General features: G+C 42.4%; 1 protein-coding gene, 1 long non-coding RNA gene and 1 other non-coding gene across 3 annotated transcripts; all 3 read left to right on the forward strand.

Annotated features, from left to right (window-relative positions):
* Window positions 1-3165: 3165 nt before the first annotated feature.
* LOC133058172 (small nucleolar RNA SNORA43) lies at window positions 3166-3297 on the forward strand. The gene has a single exon (XR_009693280.1). It is a non-coding gene; the product is annotated as a small nucleolar RNA SNORA43 (small nucleolar RNA).
* A 10958-nt stretch (window positions 3298-14255) lies between these two features.
* LOC133057109 (uncharacterized) lies at window positions 14256-19537 on the forward strand. The gene is made up of 3 exons (XR_009692969.1): window positions 14256-14538; window positions 18012-18081; window positions 19015-19537. It is a non-coding gene; the product is annotated as an uncharacterized LOC133057109 (long non-coding RNA).
* Window positions 19538-19541: 4 nt separating this feature from the next.
* Window positions 19542-22559, forward strand: LOC133057108 (zinc finger protein 594-like; the record flags this gene model as incomplete). Its single annotated transcript, XM_061143219.1, is given in 2 exon segments — window positions 19542-19706; window positions 19708-22559. Coding segments are annotated over 2 exon segments (1059 nt in total), but the record flags the coding sequence as incomplete, so codon positions are not given.
* Window positions 22560-22684: the final 125 nt, after the last annotated feature.

Consider the following 22684-nt stretch of genomic DNA (forward strand, 5'->3'; position numbering starts at 1 on the left):
AATTTCCATCAAATGAGGATAATAACAAAAATAGCATCACTAACAGGGGCCCAAAGTGACTGAGCACTACTTTATATTATGTTCTAAGGAATCACTGTGCAGTGTAATGACAACCTTGAACAGGCGGGCCTAGTGGGACAGTTATCAGAGAAGGGCTTCATCTTCCTCCTTCCACCTCCTTGGCTTTGCTGTTCTTTGAAAACCACTCTGATGGGTTCATTCTTCCCTGCCCTCAGATAAAATCTGAAGGTAATGGACTTTTCTGTTTACTCTGTGGTAATAAAAAGTCTGCCAGGTGTGGTTTACACAGGTGTATGCGTTTCTCAAAACTCAGTGAATACACACTTCAGATTTTTGCATTTCAACCTAAGTAAATTTTACCTCAAAAGAAAAACTGGGACTTCCGTGATGGTCCAGTGGTTAAGAATCTGGCTGCCAATGCAGGGGACATGGGTTTGATCCCTAGCTGGGGAAGATTCCATATATTGCAGGGAAACCAAACCCATGTGCCACAGCTACTAAAGCCCGAGTGCCCTAGAGCCTGCACTTTGCAATGAGAAGCCACCGCAATGAGAAGTCACCACAATGAGAAGCCTGTGCACTGCAACTAGAGAGTAGCCCCTGCTCGACACAACTAGAGAAAGCCTGCACGCAGCAATTAGGACCCAGTGCAACCAAAAATAAATAAATAAAAATTTTTTTTAAAAAAAGAAAAACTGTAAACAAATATTGAACTCTATAATGATATGTACACTGAAGTAGTTAGGGGAGGCACACTAGTGTTTGCAATTTATGTTGAAATAATTCCAAAGGCCAGAGGCCACTTTAGGCCAGAGAGAGGGTTGGAGCCATTTCTATTTTTTTGCCACGATATGTGGCATGTGCGATCTTAGTTCTCTGACCAGGGATGGAACCCATGCCCCTTGCAATAGAAGTCTGAAGAACCACTGGACTGCCAGGGAATTCCCTCTCATCTCTCCCTTTTGAGATAAAATAACTTCATCCCTATTCTTAGCAAATCTCTTAGAGTCAGTTCAGTCAAGTTAGTCCCTCTCTTCTCCTCCTCCTCCGTGGAAATTAAGAGAAAGAGGATGACTCCCTCCTGACTAAGGATGACCTCTTCCCAACCTTGCTGTGTGGCCAATGGACTGAGATCAGAGCAATTTCCTGGGGGTCAGTCCAGCTCTGCCTCCCTGGTAGGTGTTCTTCACCTCCCCAATATGTACTCCACTCTTTCCAGAAAAAGCTCCTGATTTTCCCATTGGATCCACTTATTTTTCCTCTCTCTGTTGGTGCAGTTTGTGTAGAGTCTCATCCCTAACATAGGCTAGAGCATGAGACCCAGTCTGGGCAATCAGAGGCTCTTATTCCCTTGGCCCCAGTGACTGATTGGTTGATGCATTGAGTACCAAGGCAGGTGTCCTCTCTCACTGGATCTGAAGCTGAGGGGATATAAATTCTCAAGAGAGAACCCATCATGAAGGATGCTGAGCTAAGAAGAGAGTCCAGATGCTAATGGCATTGTTTGAGCTCCTGTAAGCAGCCATGCTTGAAACCTGGCATACCCTCTGGAGTTTTTAGTTACTTAAGCCAATATTCTTTAAAAGTCTTTGACTCTGCCAATTAAGGCTTATCCTCATCATTGCTGCCTAATCTAGGTCTTGCCATCATTCATCTGGCTTAATGCAAAAGCCTCCTGACTATTCTCTCCTCCCCCAATGCATCTCCCACTTGCTGTCAGAGTAAACTTTCTAAAACACAAATATGATTAGATCATGGCTCTGCTTAAAACCCCTCCATGGTGACCTTGTGCCTACAATTAAAATCTACACTCCTTTGTACACCATGTAATGCCCTGATAACTGGTCCCTACCTGCTTCATTTCAGCACTTCCTGTCCTCCCACCATGCATCCTGACCACAGGAAACTGCTTATAGCACTCCCAAAGGAATGAAATGGTGCTAAGGCTTTGCATAGTCTCTTCCTTCTGCTGGGAACACCCCTTCCCCCTTCTCCACCGGATAAACTGTGACTCATTCCTCAGCACCCAGCTGGGGTGTTGCTTTTTCTGAGAGGGCTTTACTCACCCTCCTCCAGTATTTCTCTATGCATAACTATCTCCATTTCATGGTTACACATCTCTTTCCCATCAGATATTGGGCTCCTTGAGGGTTTGGATTATTTTAGAGTAACTCTAAATTCATTTTTGCACAGGAGAATTTTGGCTTTAATGCCTTGGCATAATTATTAACAGCACTCTGTTTAACTCTCAAAAGCGTCCAGGTTTGGATGATAAACCATACATTCAGCCTACTTATTCATGATGTCTGCCCTCAACAGAGTGTTAAAAAAAATTTTCTTTCAAATGAATGCATGAATATGCGACCCTCCCTAGGTCTCATTTTCTTCTATCAGAAAAATGGCTGAACTAGACGAATTCTAAGTTCTTTACTGCTTGACGTGATTCAGATAAAGTCAGTAATCCTAAAACCCAAAACCAGCAGGTTTAGTTTATCTTCCCTTCAAAAGGACCCGCCTTATAGAATTACACCTTCAAACATATTCACACATGGATCAACAACTCTACAGACCATTGCCTGCTGGGAGTCTGGCAACGACACAATATAGAATGAAGACTGAAGTCTTCTCACCTGAAGACACAGTTCCCTCAGGTAGCCCCACTAGTAGCCGGATAATTTCCTTTGCTGTTGTTCAGTTGCTCAGTTGTATCCAACTCTTTGCAACCCCATGGACTTCAGCATGCCAGGCTTCCCTGTCCTTCACCATCTCCTGGAGCTTGCTCAAACTTATGTCCATCAAGTCAGTGATGGACTGACTTCGTCTAGTTCAGCCATTTTTCTGATAGAAGAAAATGAGACCTAGGGAGGGTCGCACATTCATGCATTCATTTGAAAGAGACTTTTTTTAACACTCTGTTGAGGGCAGACATCAACAGTTCATCAAGCCATCCAACCATCTCGGCCTCTGAAATCCCCTTCTCCTCCTGCCTTCAATCTTTTCCAGCATCAGGGTCTTTACTAATGAGTCAGCTCTTCACATCAGGTCTTTCCAATGAATATTCAGGACTGGTTTCCTTTAGGATTGACTGGTTTGATCTCCTTGCTGTCCAAGGGACTCTTAAGAGTCTTCTCCAACTGCCCTGCAGATGCCGGACTCGCCGGCACCACGGGTGCGGCCGCCCTGCTGCGCCTGTGCCGTTGGGGCAGAGGAAGCGGCTATTTCTACGCTCAGTGCTCAGAACCGTGGGCACTAAGAATGGTTTGTAGCCAGACATCACCGAGGGAGCCCCTTGTTCCCACGTGCACGAAAGAGAAGGCCGGGGAGGACTGAGTGAGCGACAGGCACGCGATCCGTAGGCGCAGCTGGTCCATGGGAGAGGGACCCTCAGGTGGGACTCTTCAGGACACGTGTCAGGACAGGCGGGAACCCCAGTGAGCAGCCCAGCAGCCACGCACCACCGGTACAGAGCCTGGGAGAGGCACGGCCTTGGAAATTCCTCTGAAGAAGAACGTGTGGGCCTAGCGTGTCGTGTGTTGAAAAGCAGTAGCAGTGTGTGCTTCTCCCCCTTGGTGTGGTTCAGCAGGGCTGAGGCAGCGTCCTCCAGCCCAGAGGTACAGGCAGGATCTTGTATGTGGGCCCACCCCACAGCCCTGAGCTGTATCTGGATTATCCCCCCACCCAAGGGGAGAATGTCGATGAGGTTTGCAAACTAGTCCTGAGAACGAGTGTCTCACAGCTGAAACCTTGGGGCCCGTGTTTTCAGCACAGGTTGTTACAGTGAATGGAAAGATCTGTCTTTGTGAGGGAGCATGTCCCCATGTTGGCAAGGCTGTAAAGAATAAATGCATCTTGAATAAAAAAAAAAAAAGAGTCTTCTCCAACATCACAGTTCAAAAGCATCAATTCTTTGGCGTTCAGCCTTCTTTATGGTCCAACTCTCACATCCACACATGATTACTGGAAAAACCATAGCTTTGACTAGACAGACCTTTATCAGCAATATCCCTGCTTTTTAACAAGCTGTCTAGGTTGGCCATAGCTTTTCTTCCAAGGAGCAAGTGTTTGTTAATTTCATGGCTGCAGTCACCATCTGTAGTGATTTTGAAGCCCAAGAAAAGGATAATCTCCTAACAACAGACAAAAAAACAGTTTCCATTGGTTCTTGTGATATGCTTTGCATCAACAGTGTTATGATTGCTCAGACATGTCTCCTGAATTGTAGGCATCAGTTTCTAACCTAGCCCAACCACCTTCTCTGCATGCTTTGTCACGGCCACATAGCAGAATGAAATCCCACCTAGATTAACTCTTGGTTGCTGAAAACCCTCCACCATAAATAGACAGGTAACAGCTGACTGTGGTCACACTGCATGTTACTACTACAGTAGAGTGTGCAAAGTGCTCCCTCATAGCTAAGTTGGTAAAGAATCTGCCTGCAATGCAGGAGACCAGGGTTTGATCCCAGGGGTGGGAAGATCCTCTGAGGAAGGAAATGGCAACCCACTCCAGTATTCTTGCCTGGAGAATCCCATGGACAGAGGAGCCTGGCGGGCTACAGTCCATGGGGTTGCAAAGAGTCAGACACGACTTAGCAACTAAACCACCATGAGAATGTGCAAATCACTATCTGAAAACCACTGTAAGAAACAGCCAATTAATATTGCTGCATCTTGGTCCTCCAACTGTAAAAGTTTATATATTTACTCACATCTCATTGCCAAAATTTAACGCAAAGTATTAAATCAACTAGACTTGCAAAATTTAAATATTCCACAATCAAACAAGCTTAAAATTGAAGCTGAATTACTTAAAATAAACTTTCACAAAGTGACCTATGAACTAACAGGTTCTGAATTATTACTTTTCTAATATTAGATGCCTCAGCATTTTTTTTAAACAAATTGAGGGTCAGTGGAACATGGCTTAGGTTTTAACCAAAATAGCAGAAGGTAGAATTTAAGAAAAATGAAATTCCCCTGATGATTAAAAAAAAAGTTGATTTGCATAACTTGTACACATCTACCTCCCATGAGGCACCAAACAAAAATAAATCTGATACATTTAATGTTTACACTCTACAGTGCTATTCTCAGTAGCCAGGAAAAACTTCTTCCTCTAAAGTACTCTAAAAATAAAAGTACCCTGAATTTCTCACAGTTGTTTAGAAAAGATATTCAATATTTCATATATCAAATCTCTATTGTATCATTAACCAACTTTAATAATAATTCTATAATTCTTTACAGTTTCAAATTTACCTGAAAACAAAAATAACTGTATACAGATTTTTTTAAAATGTGAGCTTTAGCCACTATGGAGAACAGTTTGGCAACATCTAGATAGTGGTAAAGAATCTGCTTGCCAGTGCAGGAGACACAGGAGATGTAGGTGTGATCCCTGGTTGGAAAGATCCCCTGAAGTAGGAAATGGCAACCTGCTCCAGTACTTTTGCCTGGAAAATTCCACGGACAGAGGAGCCTGGCGGGCTACAGTCCTTGGGGTCACAAAGAGTCAGACACTATTAAGCAACTGAACACACACACAGAGCAAAACTGAATATGACCCAGCAACTGTACTGCAGAATACATACCCTACAACAGTGACTTTTGAAATTTTTGGCACCAGATCTCCATCATACTCTTCAAAGTGACTGAGGACACCAAAGAGATTTCGTTTATGCAGAAGATACCTATTGATATTTACCTTATGGAAAGTAAAAGTGAGAAAGACTTAAGATATTGATTTATTCATTTAAAAGAATGACTCATTCATATTAATGTAAATAAAATTTAGTTAAAATAATCACATTTTCCCAAGCCAAAAAATAAAAATTAGTGAGAAGTTCTTGGCGTTGTTATATTTTTGTGAATCTCTTTGTCTAGCTTATTAAAAAAAATCCAGATCCTTATATCTTATTTGTGTTGTAAATCAACATCATGTAGCTTCTGGAAGGCTCCACTGTACATTCATGAGAGAGAAAGGGCAAATAACATCTTTATATTATTTATAAAGATAGTTTTGTTCTCATGACTCAGACCACACTTTGAGAATCACTGCCCAAGAGAAGCTCAAGAACATATATAAAAATGTTCTTTCTAGATTTTTTTGTTATGATAAGAAATGGAACTTACATATCTGTCCCTCTGCAGGGGACTACAAAGGGTGTGTGTGTGTGTGTGTGTGTGAGCTCAGTTGTGTTTGACTCTTTGTGACCCATGGACTGTAGCCCAAGAGGCTCCTCTGGCCATGGAATTTTCCAGGCAAGAATACCGGAATGGACTGCTATTTCTTTTTCCAGGAGATCTTCCCAACCCAGATACCCAACCCATGTCTCTTGCATCTCCTATATTGGCAGGGGGATTCTTGGCTGCATTATTGCTGCTTTGCTCACCCCTCGTATTTTCAGTGACCAACATGGTGGGTGCTCAGTAAGTAATTGCGGAAGGACGGAAGAAAGAGACAGAGATATTGAGGAAGAAAGTCTGCATATTGTCTGCACCCTCTATAGTGAAAGTGCCTGAGTCCTAATCATTGGACTAACAGGGAATTCTATGCAACTTGCTTTTAAAATGTAACTGTACTGTATTTCAGGGACATATTTTCACAGATGGAGACTTTGTGTTCACAGGGTAGGAATGACCAAAAGCCATGTGATTCTTGTATAATTTGAAGGCTTATTTTTCTACTAACTAAAAATAAAGATGTATTAAAGTGTCAGTGGCAAACCATTTCAGTATTCTTGCCTTGAGAACCCCATGAACAATATGAAAATGCAAAAAGATATGACACTGAAAGATGAACTCCCCAGGCCGGTAGGTGCCCAACACGCTAATGGAGAAGAATGGAGAAATAACTCCAGGAAGAATGAGGAGACAGCGGCGAAGCGAAAACAATGCCCAGTTGTCGATGTGACTGGTGATGGAAGTAAAGTCTGATGCCGTAAAGAGCAATATTGCATAGAAACCTGGAATGTTAAGTCCATGAATCAAACTAAATTAGAAGTCGTCAAACAGGAGATGGCAAGAGTGAACATCAACATTTTAGGAACCAGTGAAATAAAATGGACTGGAACGGGCAAATTTAACTCAGATGACCCTTATATCTACTACTGAGGGCAAGAATCCCTTAGAAGAAATGGAGTAACCTTCATAGTCAACAAGAGTCCGAAATATAGTAGTTGGGTGCAATCTCAAAAATGACAGAATGATCTCTGCTTGTTTCCAAGGCAAACCATTCAATATCACAGTAATCCAAGTCTATGCCCCAACCAGTAATGCTGAAGAAGCTGAAGTTGAACAGTTCTATGAAGACCTACAAGACCTTCTAGAACAAACACCCAAAAAAGATGTCCTTTTCACCACAGGGGACTGGAATGCAAAAGCAGGAAGTCAAGAGATACCTGGAGTAACAGGCAAATTTGGCCTTGGAGTACAGAATGAAACAGGGCAAAGGCTAACAGACTTTTGCCAAGAGAATGCACTGGTCATAGCAAACACCCTCTTCCAACAACACAAAAGAAGACTCTACACATGGACATCAACAGATGGTCAATACTGAAATCAGATTGATTATACTCATTGTAGCCAAAAATGGAGAAGTTATATACAGTCATCAAAAATAGGACTGGGAGCTGACTGTGGCTCAGATCATGAACTCCTTATTGCAAAATTCAGGCTTAAGTTGAAGAAAGTGGGGAAAACCACTAGACCATTCAGGTATGACCTAAATCATATTCCTCACAATTATACAGTGGAAGTGACAAATAGATTCAAGGGATTAGATCTGATAGACAGACTGCCTAAAGAACTATGGATGGAGGTTCGTGACATTGTACAGAAGGCAGTGATCAAGACCATCCCCAAGAAAAACAAATGCAAAAAGGAAAAGTGGTTGTCTGATGAGGCCTTACAAATAGCTGAGAAAAGAAGAGAAGCGAAAGGAGAAAAGGAAAGATATACCCAGGTGAATGCAGAGTTTCAAAGAATAGCAAGGGGAGATAAGAAAGTCATCCTCAAAAAAAAAAAAAGAAAGTCATCCTCAGTAATCAATGCAAAGAAATAGAGGAAAACAATAGAATGAGAAAGACTAGAGATCTTGTCAAGAAAATTAGAGATACCAAGGAAACATTTCATGCAAAGATGGGCACAATAAAGGACAGAAATGGTACGGACCTAACAGAAGCAGAAGATATTAAGAAGAGGTGGCAAGAATACACAGAAGGACTATACAAAAAATATCTTCATGACCCAGATAACCACAATGGTGTGATCACTGACCTAGAGCCAGACATCCTGGAATGCAAAGTCAAGTGGGTCTTAAGAAGCATCACGATGAACAAAGCTAGTGGAGGTGATGGAATTCCAGTTGAGCTATTTCAAATCCTAAAAGATGATGCTGTGAAAGTGCTGCACTCAATATGCCAGCAAATTTGGAAAACTCAGCAGTGGTCACAGGACTGGAAAAGGTCAGTTTTCATTCCAATCCAAAGAAGGGCAATGCCAAAGAATGTTCAAACTACCACACAATTGCACTCATCTCACATGCTAGCAAAGTAATGTGCAAAATTCTCCAAGCCAGGCTTCAACAGTTCATGAACCATGAACTTCCATATGTTCAAGCTGGATTTAGAAGTCAGAGTAACCAGAGATCAAATTGCCAACATCCACTGGATCATAGAAAAAGGAAAAGAGTTCCAGAAAAACATCTACTTCTGCTTTATTGATTACACCAAAGCCTTTGACTGTATAGATCACAACAAACTATGGAAAATTTTTCAAGAGATGGGAATACCAGACTACCTTACCTGTCTCCTAAGAAATCTGTATGCAGATTAAGGAGCAACAGTTAGAACTGGACAGGGAACAACGGACTGGTTCCAAATAGGAAAAGGAGTACGTCAAGGCTGTATATTGTCACCCTGCTTATTTAACTTATATACAGAGCACATCATGCAAAATGCTAGGCTGGATGAAGCACAAGCTGGACTCAAGATTGCCAGGAGAAATATCAATAACCTCAGATACGCAGATGACACCACCCTTATAGCGGAAAGCAAAGAGGAACTAAAGAGCCTCTTGATGAAAGTGAAAGAGGAGAGTGAAAAAGCTGGCTTAAAACTCAACAGTCAAAAAATGAAGATCATGGCATCTGGTCCCATCACTTCATGGCAAATAGATGGGGAAACAATGCAAACAGGGACAGACTTTATTTTTTGGGGGGCTCCAAAATCACTGCAGATGGTGACGCAGCCATGAAATTAAAAGACGCTTGCTCCTTGGAAGAAAAGCTATGACAAACCTAGACAGCATATTAAAAACCAGAGACATTACTTTACCTACAAAGGTCCATCTAGTCAAGGCTATGGTTTTTTCAGTAATCATGTATGGATGTGAGAGTTGGACCATGAAGAAAGTTGAGCCAAAGAATTGATGCTTTTGAACTGTGGTGCTGGAGAAGACTCTTGAGAGTCCCTTGGACTGCAAGGAGATCCAACCAGACCATCCTGAAGGAGATCAGTCCTGGGTGTTCATTGGAAGGACTGATGCTGCAGCTGAAACTCCAGTACTTTGGCTACCTGATTGATGCAAAGAACCAGCTCATTGGAAAAGACCCTGATGCTGGGCAAAATTGAAAGCAGGAGGAGAAGGGGATGACAGAGGATGAGATGGTTGGATGGCATCACCGACTTGATGGACATGAGTTTGAGCAAGCTCTGGGAGTTGGTGATGGACAGGGAAGCCTGGCGTGCTGCAATCCATGGAGTCCCAGAGTTGGACACAACTGAGCAACCGAACTGAACTGAGCTGGAGGTGTCGGAGTTGTTAACAACCATGGGCTAAAGACTACTGCCATCTACTGGTGTATTAAGAAGTCCACATGTTATGGGTAAAATGGCCCTTGTAAGAAAAAAAATAATATTTTGCCCAGATTTTGTTTGGAAGTATTCGATAATTCAAACATAAAACTAAAAAATTTACTTAAAGACCTTTTTATAAACTAGATAATTAATGTAGAACTCTTTGTTACATACAAATTATGGCATGTACATAGGAGGATTTTCTTAATATAACTTAGGTAAATTTGTTAACATTTTTCTGAGACCAAACAGCAAAATCAATGGTTAAAACAAATTAACAGATTATTGTCTTAATTTAAAGATATTTTCCTTTCTCTCCTCTTACCTTGCTTCTATTTGGTCTCTGACTGTGTGGATCACAATAAACTGTGGAAAATTTTGAAAGAGATGGGAATACCACACCACCTGACCTGCCTCTTGAGAAACCTGTATGCAGGTCAGGAAGCAACAGTTAGAACTGGACATGGAACAACAGACTGGTTCCAAATAGGAAAAGGAGTACGTCAAGGCTGTATATTGTCACCCTGCTTATGTGACTTATATGCAGAGTACATCATGAGAAACGCTGGGCTGGGGGAAGCACAAGCTGGAATCAAGATTGCCAGGAAAAATATCAATAACCTCAGATATGCAGATACCACCACCCTTATGGCAGAAAGTGAAGAAGAACTAAAGAGCCTCTTGATGAAAGTGAAAGAAGAGAGTGAAAAAGTTGGCTTAAAGCTCAACATTCAGAAAATGAAGATCATGGCATCTGGTCCCATCACTTCATGACAAATAGATGGGGAAACAATGCAAACAGGGACAGACTTTATTTTGGGGGGGTTCCAAAATCACTGCAGATGGTGACGCAGCCATGAAATTAAAAGACGCTTACTCCTTGGAAGGAAAGTTATAATTAACCTAGACAGCATATTAAGAAGCAGCGACATTACTTTGTCAACAAAGGTCCGTCTAGTCAAGGCTATGGTTTTTCCAGTAGTCAAGTATGGATGTGAGAGTTGGACTATAAAGAAAGCTGAGCGCCAAAGAATTGATGCTTTTGAACTGTGATGTTGGAGAAGACTGTTGACAGTCCCTTGGACAGCAAGGAGATCCAACCAGACCATCCTAAAGGAGATCAGTCCTGGGTGTTCATTGGAAGGACTGATGCTGAAGCTGAAATTCCAATATTTTGGCCACCTGATGTGAAGAGCTGACTCATTTGAAAAGACCCTGATGTTGGGAAAGATTGAGGGCAGGAGGAGAAGGGGACAATAGAGGATGAGATGGTTGGATGGCACCACCGAGTCGATGGACATGAGTTTGGGTAAACTCTGGGAGTTGGTGATGGACAGGGAGGCCTAGCGTGCTGCAGTTTATGGGGTCACAAAGAGTTGGACACGACTGAGAGATTGAACTGAACTGATTTACATGGTGAGAAATTCCTTAAACCTCACACAGAAGAAAAAAAAAAAACAAACAGCAGTCCATAGTAACTGCCCCCAAAATATTTGCTACTTGTAAAGAAAACACAAACATCCATGGCCCTTTTTCAACACCTGTTTTTGTTCACTTTTATATCCTCAATGGCTAGCACTTAAGTTCTGTTCAGTCGCTCAGTTGCGTGCGACTCTTTGTGACTCCAGGGACTGCAGCACGCCAGGCCTCCCTGTCCATCACCAACTCCCAGAGCTTGCTCAAACTCATGTCCATCAAGTCAGTGATGCCATCCAACCATCTCATCCTCTGTTGTCCCCTTATCCTCCTGCCTTCAAACTTTCCCAGAATCAGGGTCTTTTCCAATGAGTCAGCTCTTCGCATCAGGTAGCCAAAGTATTGGAGTTTCAGCTGCAGCATCAGTCCTTCCAATGAACACCCAGGACTGATCTCCTTCAGGATGGTCTGGTTGGATCTCCTTGCAGTCCAAGGGACTGTCAACAGTCTTCTCCAACATCACAGTTCAAAAGCATCAATTCTTTGGCTCAACTTTCTTCATGGTCCAACTCTCACATCCATACATGATTACTGAAAAAACCATAGCCTTGACTAGATGGACCTTTGTAGGTAAAGTAATGTCTCTGGTTTTTAATATGCTGTCTAGGTTTGTCATAGCTTTTCTTCCAAGGAGCAAGCATCTTTTAATTTCATGGCTGCGTCACCATCTGCAGTGATTTTGGAGCCCCCCAAAAAATAAAGTCTGTCCCTGTTTGCATTGTTTCCCCATCTATTTGCCATGAAGTGATGGGACCAGATGCCATGATCTTCATTTTTTGACTGTTGAGTTTTAAGCCAGCTTTTTCACTCTCCTCTTTCACTTTCATCAAGAGGCTCTTTAGTTCCTCTTTGCTTTCCGCTATAAGGGTGGTGTCATCTGCGTATCTGAGGTTATTGATATTTCTCCTGGCAATCTTGAGTCCAGCTTGTGCTTCATCCAGCCTAGCATTTTGCATGATGTGCTCTGTATATAAGTTAAATAAGCAGGGTGACAATATACAGCCTTGACGTACTCCTTTTCCTATTTGGAACCAGTCCATTGTTCCATGTCAGGTTCTAACTGGACGTAAGGGATCTCTTAAGGGATAGCAATAAATATTGTGGGAGGAAGGTGGGCAGGGAAGGAGAGAAGATGTAAGGGAGGAAGCAAGGTTGATTGTGCTCACAAAAAGAGAAAGAAGTGTTTACAAAAAGAAGAGATCTTCAGAGTACCTTCCATCTCTATGATTCTAGAATATTAATAACTATGACAAGGAAGCCGGTGGTGAATTACAAAGATTTCAAAGGCAACCAAAAGTCACTCCAAAAAAACGGATTCAGGCTTCCTTGCCCTTCATCACCAAAGAAACAGCCCTGCCTTTAAAGATGATTACCAAGGAGTCCCATTTTTTCAAATACTCACTAAGTCTCCACTATTATGAATCCGAGTAGGGAAAATCCATCAAAACATGAAAATATTCACCCACCAACTTCCAGTTAGTCAGTCCCCTTGCAAAAAAAACCCTCCCAACTTAATATCCATGACTGTTTCCACCTATCTAGTTAACACCTTGTCCCTTGGGTGATGTAAAGATTTTTCATAATAAAATTAAAATACTGTACAATGAAAATTTATTAGAAAGTAAAATTCAGATCTTCCAACAAAAGAAGGATTTGGACTTTCCTGTTACATACATTCCAGCAGGGGTGGGTATATGTGGCTTTCTTGTCCTTCATCGTCCTAACTCTTCAGGGAGAGCCTGCTTGCAGACAACCTTCACAGACCTCCCTGTGTAGTCAAATCTTTTTATAAACACTTAGGGCACCATGTACTCTCCAGAACAGCACTCACTACTGTTAACAGTTTATATTTATTCACTGAATTGGTTAACTATCTCCTCTTGATGACTTTAAGCTCCGTGAGGGGACCTTGGGTTTGCTCAACATTCATTGCATCACCAGTGTTTGGCAGAGAGCAGGCATGACATACATACTTTTAGAGCAAATGAATTACATAATGAATTCACAGGAGCAGCATGTTAAACTCAGATGAGATCAGAATGCTTTTTGTTATTTAAAAAAAAGAAGAAAAAAAGTACTAAAAAGCCAAAACAAACCACTCTCAATATGACTTTATATTTCTCAAAAAAAAAAAAAAAAATAGTAGCTACCGTTCTTCCCTCAACCGTCCTTTTTCATTCTTCTGGTTTAAGCATATTTTGGTTCTTAAAACAAAAACAAAAACAAACAAAAAAACCACGCTATTTGTGTTTTTAAAAGTAATATAAGAAATACAAGAAAACATTCATGTTTACAACTTTTTTGAAAAAAAGAAGAGTAGAAGACTAGCCCACCAGATTTTAAAACATAGTTAAAAGCCTACTATAACAGTTTATTATCAAAGCAGATAGAAACAGGTAACAAACAGAATGTACTTAAAATACATAACCAAGTACATATGTGAATTTAGTTAATGATAAAGACAGTATTTAAAATCAGTGAGGAAAGAGAGGGTAATCCATTAAATTGGACTCAGAGAGGTTAGGTAATTTGCCCAAAGTCAAACACCCATAAGTGGTAAGTCAACGATTCTCCCTGATTTTCTAATTATCTTTCTCACTCAGAACTCGACCTGTTAAACATTTCGCTGACCTTTTTTTAAATCTCCGTACTGCCAAGGCTTTTTTGTTTTTTTTCTGCCAAGCCTTTGACAGGGCAATGCAAACAGAAGGCATCAATGAATCAGACCACAAAGGCACGCAGGGAGAAAAAGATTAAAAATTAGAACAGAAGTGTGGTTTTCTGATGAGATCACCCACCCAGACCTACAGGCCTACAGGCCGGAGGACTTGCGTCTCGGTGGTGGCCTCGCTCGTGTAACGCGGCGCCAGCAGGTGCACCAACCTGCTCGGCTTTGGACCCTCAGGATTCTACTAGCGCGAGACCGAGCGGACGACACCGAGCCTGCGCAGGGGACCCCAGAGCCGGTGGGAGGTGGCCTGGGGGCGCGCCCGCGGATCAGCCGGCACAGCCGGGTCGGCGGCGGGAAAGTGAACGGCAGCCTGCCAGAGCACGCCGGAAGTGATCGGCCACCGCTGACGCGGTGTCCGGGGTGGTGGCCCCGCGCCCAAGGGAGGAATGCGGGCTGAGCACTGGTGGCCATGGAGGGGGCCCCGGTCAAGCGAGAGGCTAGGGGTGGCCTGGAGGTGAGACCACGCCGCGATCGCAGAACTGGGGGTCCCAGGAAGAGAGTGGGGGAGCAGATCTTCGGAGGAGGGCGCTGAACTCTCTATTTCTCCAAAAAGGGAGAGTCTGTGGCTTCCAGGACCTAGGCGCCCGATGCGCGCGGTCAGGCCTTCTAAGCCCTTGGCCCTCATTTTGGTCTCGGTGCTCCCTGCCCATCTCCAGCTCCCGTCCTCTGCCGCGTCCCCCTTTTACTTTCTGTTCCAGTTCCCTCCTGTGAGTTCTGCAAACTACATCTCTCCCAGGCCCAGAATCAACCCCCAGGCATGAACTGACCTTATTCCTTGGCCAGTGCTGTGCCAAGCGCGTTTGTAGATGTAACTTCAAGTACAAGATCGGGTTTCTACTCTCCAGGAGTAAGGGACAGCCCCGTTGGGAAGACTAGACTGAACCACAGGAATGAACTGTATAGTTCAGACACGTTCTAATACCTGATCTAAAATATTCGTACTGTTGGAGCTCAGAGAGGGAGGGACTTGGGCTGGTCTCTTCTTTGTGAAGGTCTGTATATTTTTTAGGTATAGCTTCAAAAGTCATTTTCTTTGGGAAGGCACCCAGCATTGCCATCTTCCACTTTAAACTGTTCATCTTTTTTAGCTTGTTTAGTTAAACAAGGGTCTGTTTCACAAGCACTTAATACCTGGTTTCGTGTCCAAGTCTTCCAGGCCCCTAGGCAGGGACTCTTGTCTTGTGTAGTATCATCTAATGCATGAATATGAATTTAAAGGATTGAAATAATAATAATAAGGATTGAAATAGAAGGTACTAAGGTGAGTCTGAAACAGTGGAAGGTTATTTGTGTAAGTCAGAGATAGTAAAAGTTTGGCCCCTGGGCCAGATTACTCTGTAGACACTTTTTTTTTTTTCTGGCCTCACCCTGCAGCTTGTGGGGATCTTGGTTTCTGACCAGGGACTGAACTCCAGCCGCAGCAGTGGAAGTGCCAAGTCCTAACCATTGGACCATCAGGGAGTTCCGTCTAGACAAATTTTCTTGACTCATGCTGTTTGTTTTTACTTGAACTAGTGGCCAACATTTTAAAATCAGAAAATTTCTTTCACATCCACTCACTCAAAAGTCTGGGTTTTTAGCATCTCTTGGAAAATCAGATGTGGCCAAACAGGATCCATGTGTCTGCCTGGTACAATTAGCAGGAATTGAGTAGCAGTTCCCTCCTTTAGACTCAGTATAAGATTTTCAGATACCCAGTCCCCACTAATCATTGTCTCCCAGACACTGAAGCAAAGTACTAGCTGTCATTTACCACCTGGTTTATGTTACTCATTCTGATGAACTGCCTGGCCTTTTGCCGCGTTTGATCTTGATATAGATGAAGGAGAGTAGGAAGGAGCACAAGTAGGAGAGTCATGGGCAGAGGGACAGAATGGGAAGAAACCTACTATATGGGAATGTTAGGGAGGATTCAAGAGCATAGGTTTGCTCTTAGGGAATCATAGAGCAGGGATATTGCTATGAGTTGAATTGTATCGCCCAAAAGGATATGTTGAGGTCTTAGCCCCCATTCCTCAGAAGGTGACCATATTTGGAAACAGTGTCATTGCAGATGTAGCTGGGTAAGACAAGGTTATGCTGAAGTAGAATGGGCCCCTACTTCAATATGACCAGTGTCCTTATAAGAAAGAAGATGACCAAATGAAGAGACAGACAGAATGCCGTGTGAAGATGGAGGCATACCCTGGAGTACTGCATCTGCTAAGCAAGGAACACAAGGATTGCCTGCTGTCACCAGAAGCTAGGAGAGAGACCTAGACTAGTTACCCTTAGGAGCCTGCAGGAGGAAGCCACGCAGCCAACACCTTCCTTTCAGACTTCTAACTTTCAGAACTGTAAGAGAATAAATTCCTGTTGTTTTAAGTCACCTGGTTCATGAGACTTTGTCATGGCAGCCCTAGGATATAATTCAGCTCTGTGAGTCAACAAGAAGCTATTATTTCCTTCAATGGGTGATAGAAGAAATCATGATAGAGTTTTGCTCATTGATGTTAGCCGTGCCTTAGAAAATTATTTCATTTGACAGTGTTCTCAGCACTGATTGGAGCCAGAAAACATGTTTAGAGATTTTACAAGAATCCAAGCATGGAGTGAGAACATTTTGAGTTAAGATGGCGTTGGAGCAGTTTTCAGAATTAGGTAAAATATACAGACAGAAGGGATAGAGAGGGAGAAGTCCAAGATGACTACAGCAGTGCTGCTCAGATTGTAGCAAAGTTAAGGAATCACCTGCATCGTGAGCTGGGTGAGCACAGATTGCTGGGCCCCTCCCCAGCTGACTGATTCAGTGGGTCTTGACAATGCTTCAGAATTTGCATTTTACCAAGCTTCTGGGTGAGGCCGATGTTGCTGCTCTATGGATCACATTTTTGGTAAACTACTGTGTTTCTGGCTTAAAACAGTACAAGCCCCATTAGGGGCTTCTTCACCAGAGTATCCCAGGGCCTAGAACAGTGCCTGGACACTGTAGGCTTACTGTAGGCACATTAAATATTTATTCAATGAAAACTGGCCGTTTGGGCAGAAACAGCTGTAAGAAGGGGGAATACATTTAGAAGCAAAATGATGAGTTCATTTTTATGCATTTGATTCTTCTTGACTGTCAGTAAGACACTGGACTGCAGATGAATTGTGAATATAGGCTACAGTGTAAGTGAGGAGTTGGAGTTTTAGATTTATGATTCATTTTAGACAAAGGTGATCACTGAAGCCAGAGTTGATATGGTCATTGAGATACAGAATATAAAAGGAGAGGACTAGGGGCTGAGCCTTAGTAACACCAATATTTAATGGCTGGGTAAAGACAATAAAAAAGTAGAGTGGGTGGAGTATAGTGCATTATGGAAGCCAATGGAGACAAGAATTTCAGGAATTATTTAGTCAAGGGGAAGGGGGAAGAGAGATACCTTACTATTCACTTACTCAATGATTTTTTAATAGAGTACCTGAAATGGTCCAGGTAGTGGTCCAACACTGCACAAAATAAAGACCCCCACCCCCATGGAGCTTACACTCTTGGGAGGCTTATACTGTAGTGATGTGTGGCTTTCTGTACATTCGGGTAGGTTTTTTGGTTTTTACTTTGCCATGCAGCTTACAGGATCTTGGTTCCTCAACCAGGCCACAGCTGTGAAAGTGCCAAGTCCTAACCACTGGACCGCCAAGGAATTCCCAGGGTGGTTTTGTTTGTTTGTTTTTAATGTGTACAATAACACTTTGGAGTAAGTGATATTTCTCTTTTACATTTGCAGAAATGATGGTTGGGGGAGATGAAGAAGCTGGGACTCTAACTTGGCTCTGCTGGCCCCTAAGCCCTGTTCTTTTCAGAACCCTAAGCTGCCTCTAAGTTGTAATCACCAGGGTCACTTTTCTGCTTTAGATACTATTTATATACTGATGATTCCAAAATCTGTATGTCCATTCTAGATTTCCCTCCTGGGTTCCTGACCTGCTGATCCATTGGCTTCTCAGAAGTTTCCTCCTGGATGCCTCACAGGTAAGTCAAATATGACATGTCTGAAGTGGAATTCACCAGCTCCTCCCCCTTACCCCCACTCTTTCACTCCCACTACCCAGTTGGTGTTTTTTGTTGTTGTTGTTGTAACTTTAAACTTTTTATTTTATATTGGGGTATAGCCGATTAACAATGTTATGGTAGTTTCATGTGAACAGTGAAGGGAGTGAGCCATATATATACATGTATCCATTCTCCCCCAAACCCCTCTCCAATCCAGTCTGGCACATAACATTGAGCAGAGTTCCATGTGCTATACAATAGGTCTTTGTTGGTTATCCATTTTAAATATAGCAGTGTTAGTGTACCAGTTATTAATATATCATATCTCAACTCCAAATCTATTCTTCTTTGCTTTGCTTATGTTACTAGATCTGAACATCTCCTTTGCCAGCTGGTACAAGACTTATATTTTGTCAACAGAGGTTGCTGGAGGGAAATGCAAGGCCATAGGAAAAGGAAGGAACTTCTCTTGCTGATGCTGGTGTGCTGTTTATTTATTGGTGTGGTTGCCAGCAGATCAGCTAGGGTGAGTGGCACTCACCCTAGTGGTTGCTTCCTGTGAACCCATTCTGGCCTGGACACAGGGCCCAGCAGGTTCCTACCCCATCAAACAGGCCACTTCCAGCTCCAGACTGCCCACCTCCTCCAGTGAATTCCTCCACCACCCTGCAGGCCACTCCTACACACCAGCTCCAGCCTGCACCCCAGTAGGTTTCTTTTCCATCAATAGAGTGTGTATTCCTGTGATAGCCACAATCCCTCTGAAAAATGTCTAAATCTCAGTGCCAGCAGGGAAGAGTCTTCTTCTAAGTTCCTTGTTCTTCCCTCTACCTCCCTCTAAGATTTTCTGGTGTAGGAAAGAGGTGAAATTTGTATTTTAAATATTATAGAATGGTCTGCTTATCATTTCAGATTCTGAGACCAGGAGTAAGATAAAAGATTGGAAGTCAAAGATGGAAATTTCAGGAGAAAAAAAATTCAGCAAGGACTGTATCAGAAAGACTCCAAAGACAATCTCCCAGGAATGTAGGTTATTTGAAATCAACGATCCTGAGGACAGGTTATTGAGGTATTGGGTGAGCTCCTTACATGATGCAGTGAGACATCCCTCTTCCCAAGAGAGAGGTATCAGGGAAGTGAATGTGATCCCCAAAAAAACCATTGCAGGAGAGAGAGGCCATGGATGTAAGGAAAGAGAAAAATTCCTTTCTACAGGAGAAAGATCCCACAGATATGAAGTCTGTGGTCAGAGCTTCAAACAGAAGTCAGAAATAACTGAACATCAGAAAACTGATAATGTAAAGAAAACCTATGAATATAAGGAATGTGGGAAAACTTTCAATCGGAGCTCAAACCTGATTATACACCAGAGAATTCATACAGGAAAGAAACCATATGTATGTAGTGAATGTGGAAAAGACTTTAATCAAAGTTCAAATCTTATTATACATCAGAGAATTCATACAGGAAAGAAACCTTATATATGTCATGAATGTGGAAGAGACTTCAATCAGAGCTCCAACCTGGTTCGACATAAGAGAATTCATAATGGTGAGAATCCCTATGAATGTAAAGAGTGTGGGAAGGCCTTCAAGGGGAGCTCAAACCTTGTCCTGCAACCAGAGAATTCACACTGGAGAAAAGCCATATGTATGCAATGAATATGGGAAGGCCTTCAATCAAAGCTCAGATCTCATTATTCATCACAGAACTCACACTGGAGAGAAACCGTATGAATGTTATGAATGTGGACAGACTTTCAGTCAAAGCTCACACCTGGATGCACATCAGAGAATTCATACTGTAGAGAAACCCTTCAAGTGCAGCAACTGTGAAAAGACCTTTAGGCAGCGCTCCCGCCTCACTGAACACCAGAGACTCCACAGTGGGAAGAGACTCCATGAATGTTGCAAATGTGGGAAATCCTTCAGTGGATGCACAGCCTTTCTGAAACATCAGAGGCTACACACTGGAAAGGAACTTGAATGTGAAAAAGCCTGTACTTCTAACTTGGATCTTATCCAACAACAGAGAATGCACAGGGAAGAAAAATCTTATGAATGTACTAAGTGTGGAAAATCTTTCCAGGGAAGTTCAGATCTAATTCAGCATTGGATAACTCACACTGGAGAGAAAACCTATGAATGCAATGAATGTGGGAAAGCCTTTAGCCAGAGGTTGCACCTTATGACACATCAGAAAATTCACACTGGAGAGAAACCCTATCAGTGCAATGAATGTGGGAAAGCCTTCCGGCGACATTTGCTCCTCATCCAGCATCACAGAATCCACAGTGGCGAGAAACCTTATGAATGTAAGGAATGCAGAAAAGCCTTCATCTGGCGCACAGCTTTTCTCAAGCATCAGAGACTTCATACTGGAGAGAAACTTAAGGAAGTTGGGAAAACATTCAGTAAGGAAAAATTACTTAGAGAAGAGCAGAGAATTCACCAAGAAGAGAAAGCTTATCAGTGCAGTCAGTGTGGTAGAACTTTTTGAGGCAGCTCAGACCTCACCTGACATCAGGTAACTCACTCAGGAGAGAAACCCTATGAATGTAAGGAATGTGGGAAAACTTTCAATCAGAGCTCAGACCTTATGAAACATCGCAGAATTCATAGTGTAGAAAAACCTTATGTGTGCAATAAATGTGGGAAATCTTTTAGGGACAGCTCAGATCTCATTAAACACCACCGTGTTCACACTGGCAAGAAAACGTATGAATGCCCTGAGTGTGAGAAGGCCTTCTGCAAGAACTCACACCTTGTTAGTCACCAAAGAATTCACACTGGAGAGAAAGCCTTTGAATGTAGCCACTGTGGGAAGGCCTTCAGCAGGCACACAGCTTTTCTTGATCATCAGAAACTTCACACTGGAAAGGAGCTTGGGGAACACAAGAGTGTCCTTAAATATGACTTACTCTAATAGGAAACAGAAACCTAATGAATGTAGAAAAAGCTTGATGGAGACCACGTCTTATTGCACAGTAAAGGGTTTTTATTGCTGAAAACCATTTGAAAGTAGGAAAACATTCGAAGAGCCCTAATGGATGGAAAACATGTAAGAGTAATGTGGGCGAGCTCTTGGACATAATCACCTTTTCTCTGCTTCAGATCTAAAACTGGCATACAATCCAGAGGATACAATTACTTGAAAATGTTTCAGGGGACTTCCACTGTTGTTAACATCATTAGAAATCACTTTGCCAACAACCCCCGAACTAACTTCTTCATGGAAGGAGCCATTTCAATCTTGACTACCTAATCTAGTGACAAGTATAAATCTACTTTAAGTACTTTAGAGTGATTAAATCTCTCTGGGATGAGTTCTTCCTGTTAGATATATATTTTATACATATTCCCCTTTTATCTCCTTATAAAATATGCTTATGCATATGTGATAATACTAATTAGAATGAACCATTAATTGAGAGGAAACAAAAACTAATAGAAATGACTTGACAACAGGAAAGCTGAAGGCCAGGATACAAGAGCCAAGTGAAGTGTTCCCCAGGGAAAGAATGATAATGACTAGTAGTATCAGGAAATGAAAGAGCAAAGGGAAGGACAGTGGGTAGGACTAGACTGAGTGCCAGGGCAGGGCATTTAGGTGACCTGAGTTGGTAGGAATTAAAGCAACAACTTTGAAGGGTGAAATGATTAGAGGAGAGTGGTTTTGTCTTGAACCAGAGCTTTGTAATTATTTGAGAATTGGAGACTCTAAGCAGAACTCTGAAAGAGATCAGTCATCTTTAATCTGAAAACTGATATTGGTAATTAGGTCCTGCCTATCTGTGCAGTCAAGCACAATTGTCAAATATTTCTTGTACCATGAACTACTGGTAAATTGTATATGAACTTACCTGTATCAGCAGACAAGAAAGTTACCGAATGGGACAGTTACCTTACATAGGTGAGAATTTCAACCTATATCTTTCCTCAGTGGGAATAGCTTGTGAGATGCACAGAGGGGATCAGTGGTTCTCAACCAGGGTGATTTTTGCTTCCCAGAGGGCATTAGGCAATGTCCCAGAGACATTTTGGTTGTCACATCTGGGAAGGAAATACTGGCATCTAAAAAGCAGTAATGTTGTTAAATATGTTACAATACACAGCTCGCTCTACCTCCAAAAAAGAATTATCTGACCCTAAGTGTCAACAGCGCCCTGGTTGAGAAGCCCTGCCCTTGGATATTTAGAACACCAGTCACCAGGGGCCATTTAAGGAAGCATTTCAGTGTGACATGGGCAGTGGCAGTGCATCCCAAATGGGAAACCAGAGTCTGATAGAAAACTAGCTTGATGAACTATTTCAGGAGAAGCAGTGTGGTGTAATGGAGGGGACGCAGATGTGGGTTTGAATCCCAGTAGGACATGTTGGCCTCAGGACCTGGAACAAATTATGTAACCCTTCTGATCCTTATTTTCCTCACTAATAAAATGGTGTTAAAATAATCTACCTCCTGGTGTAATTGTGAGCTTTAAATGAGAAAACTGAAATCTACTGTTGACACACAGAAGGGCATCTAGAGCTTTAACCATTTCTAAACAGAAGATGAAGTATTTACAAGCAAAATAAAAGAT

This window comes from Dama dama, chromosome 5, assembly GCF_033118175.1.
Source record: "Dama dama isolate Ldn47 chromosome 5, ASM3311817v1, whole genome shotgun sequence".
NCBI classification, from domain to species: Eukaryota; Metazoa; Chordata; class Mammalia; order Artiodactyla; family Cervidae; genus Dama; species Dama dama.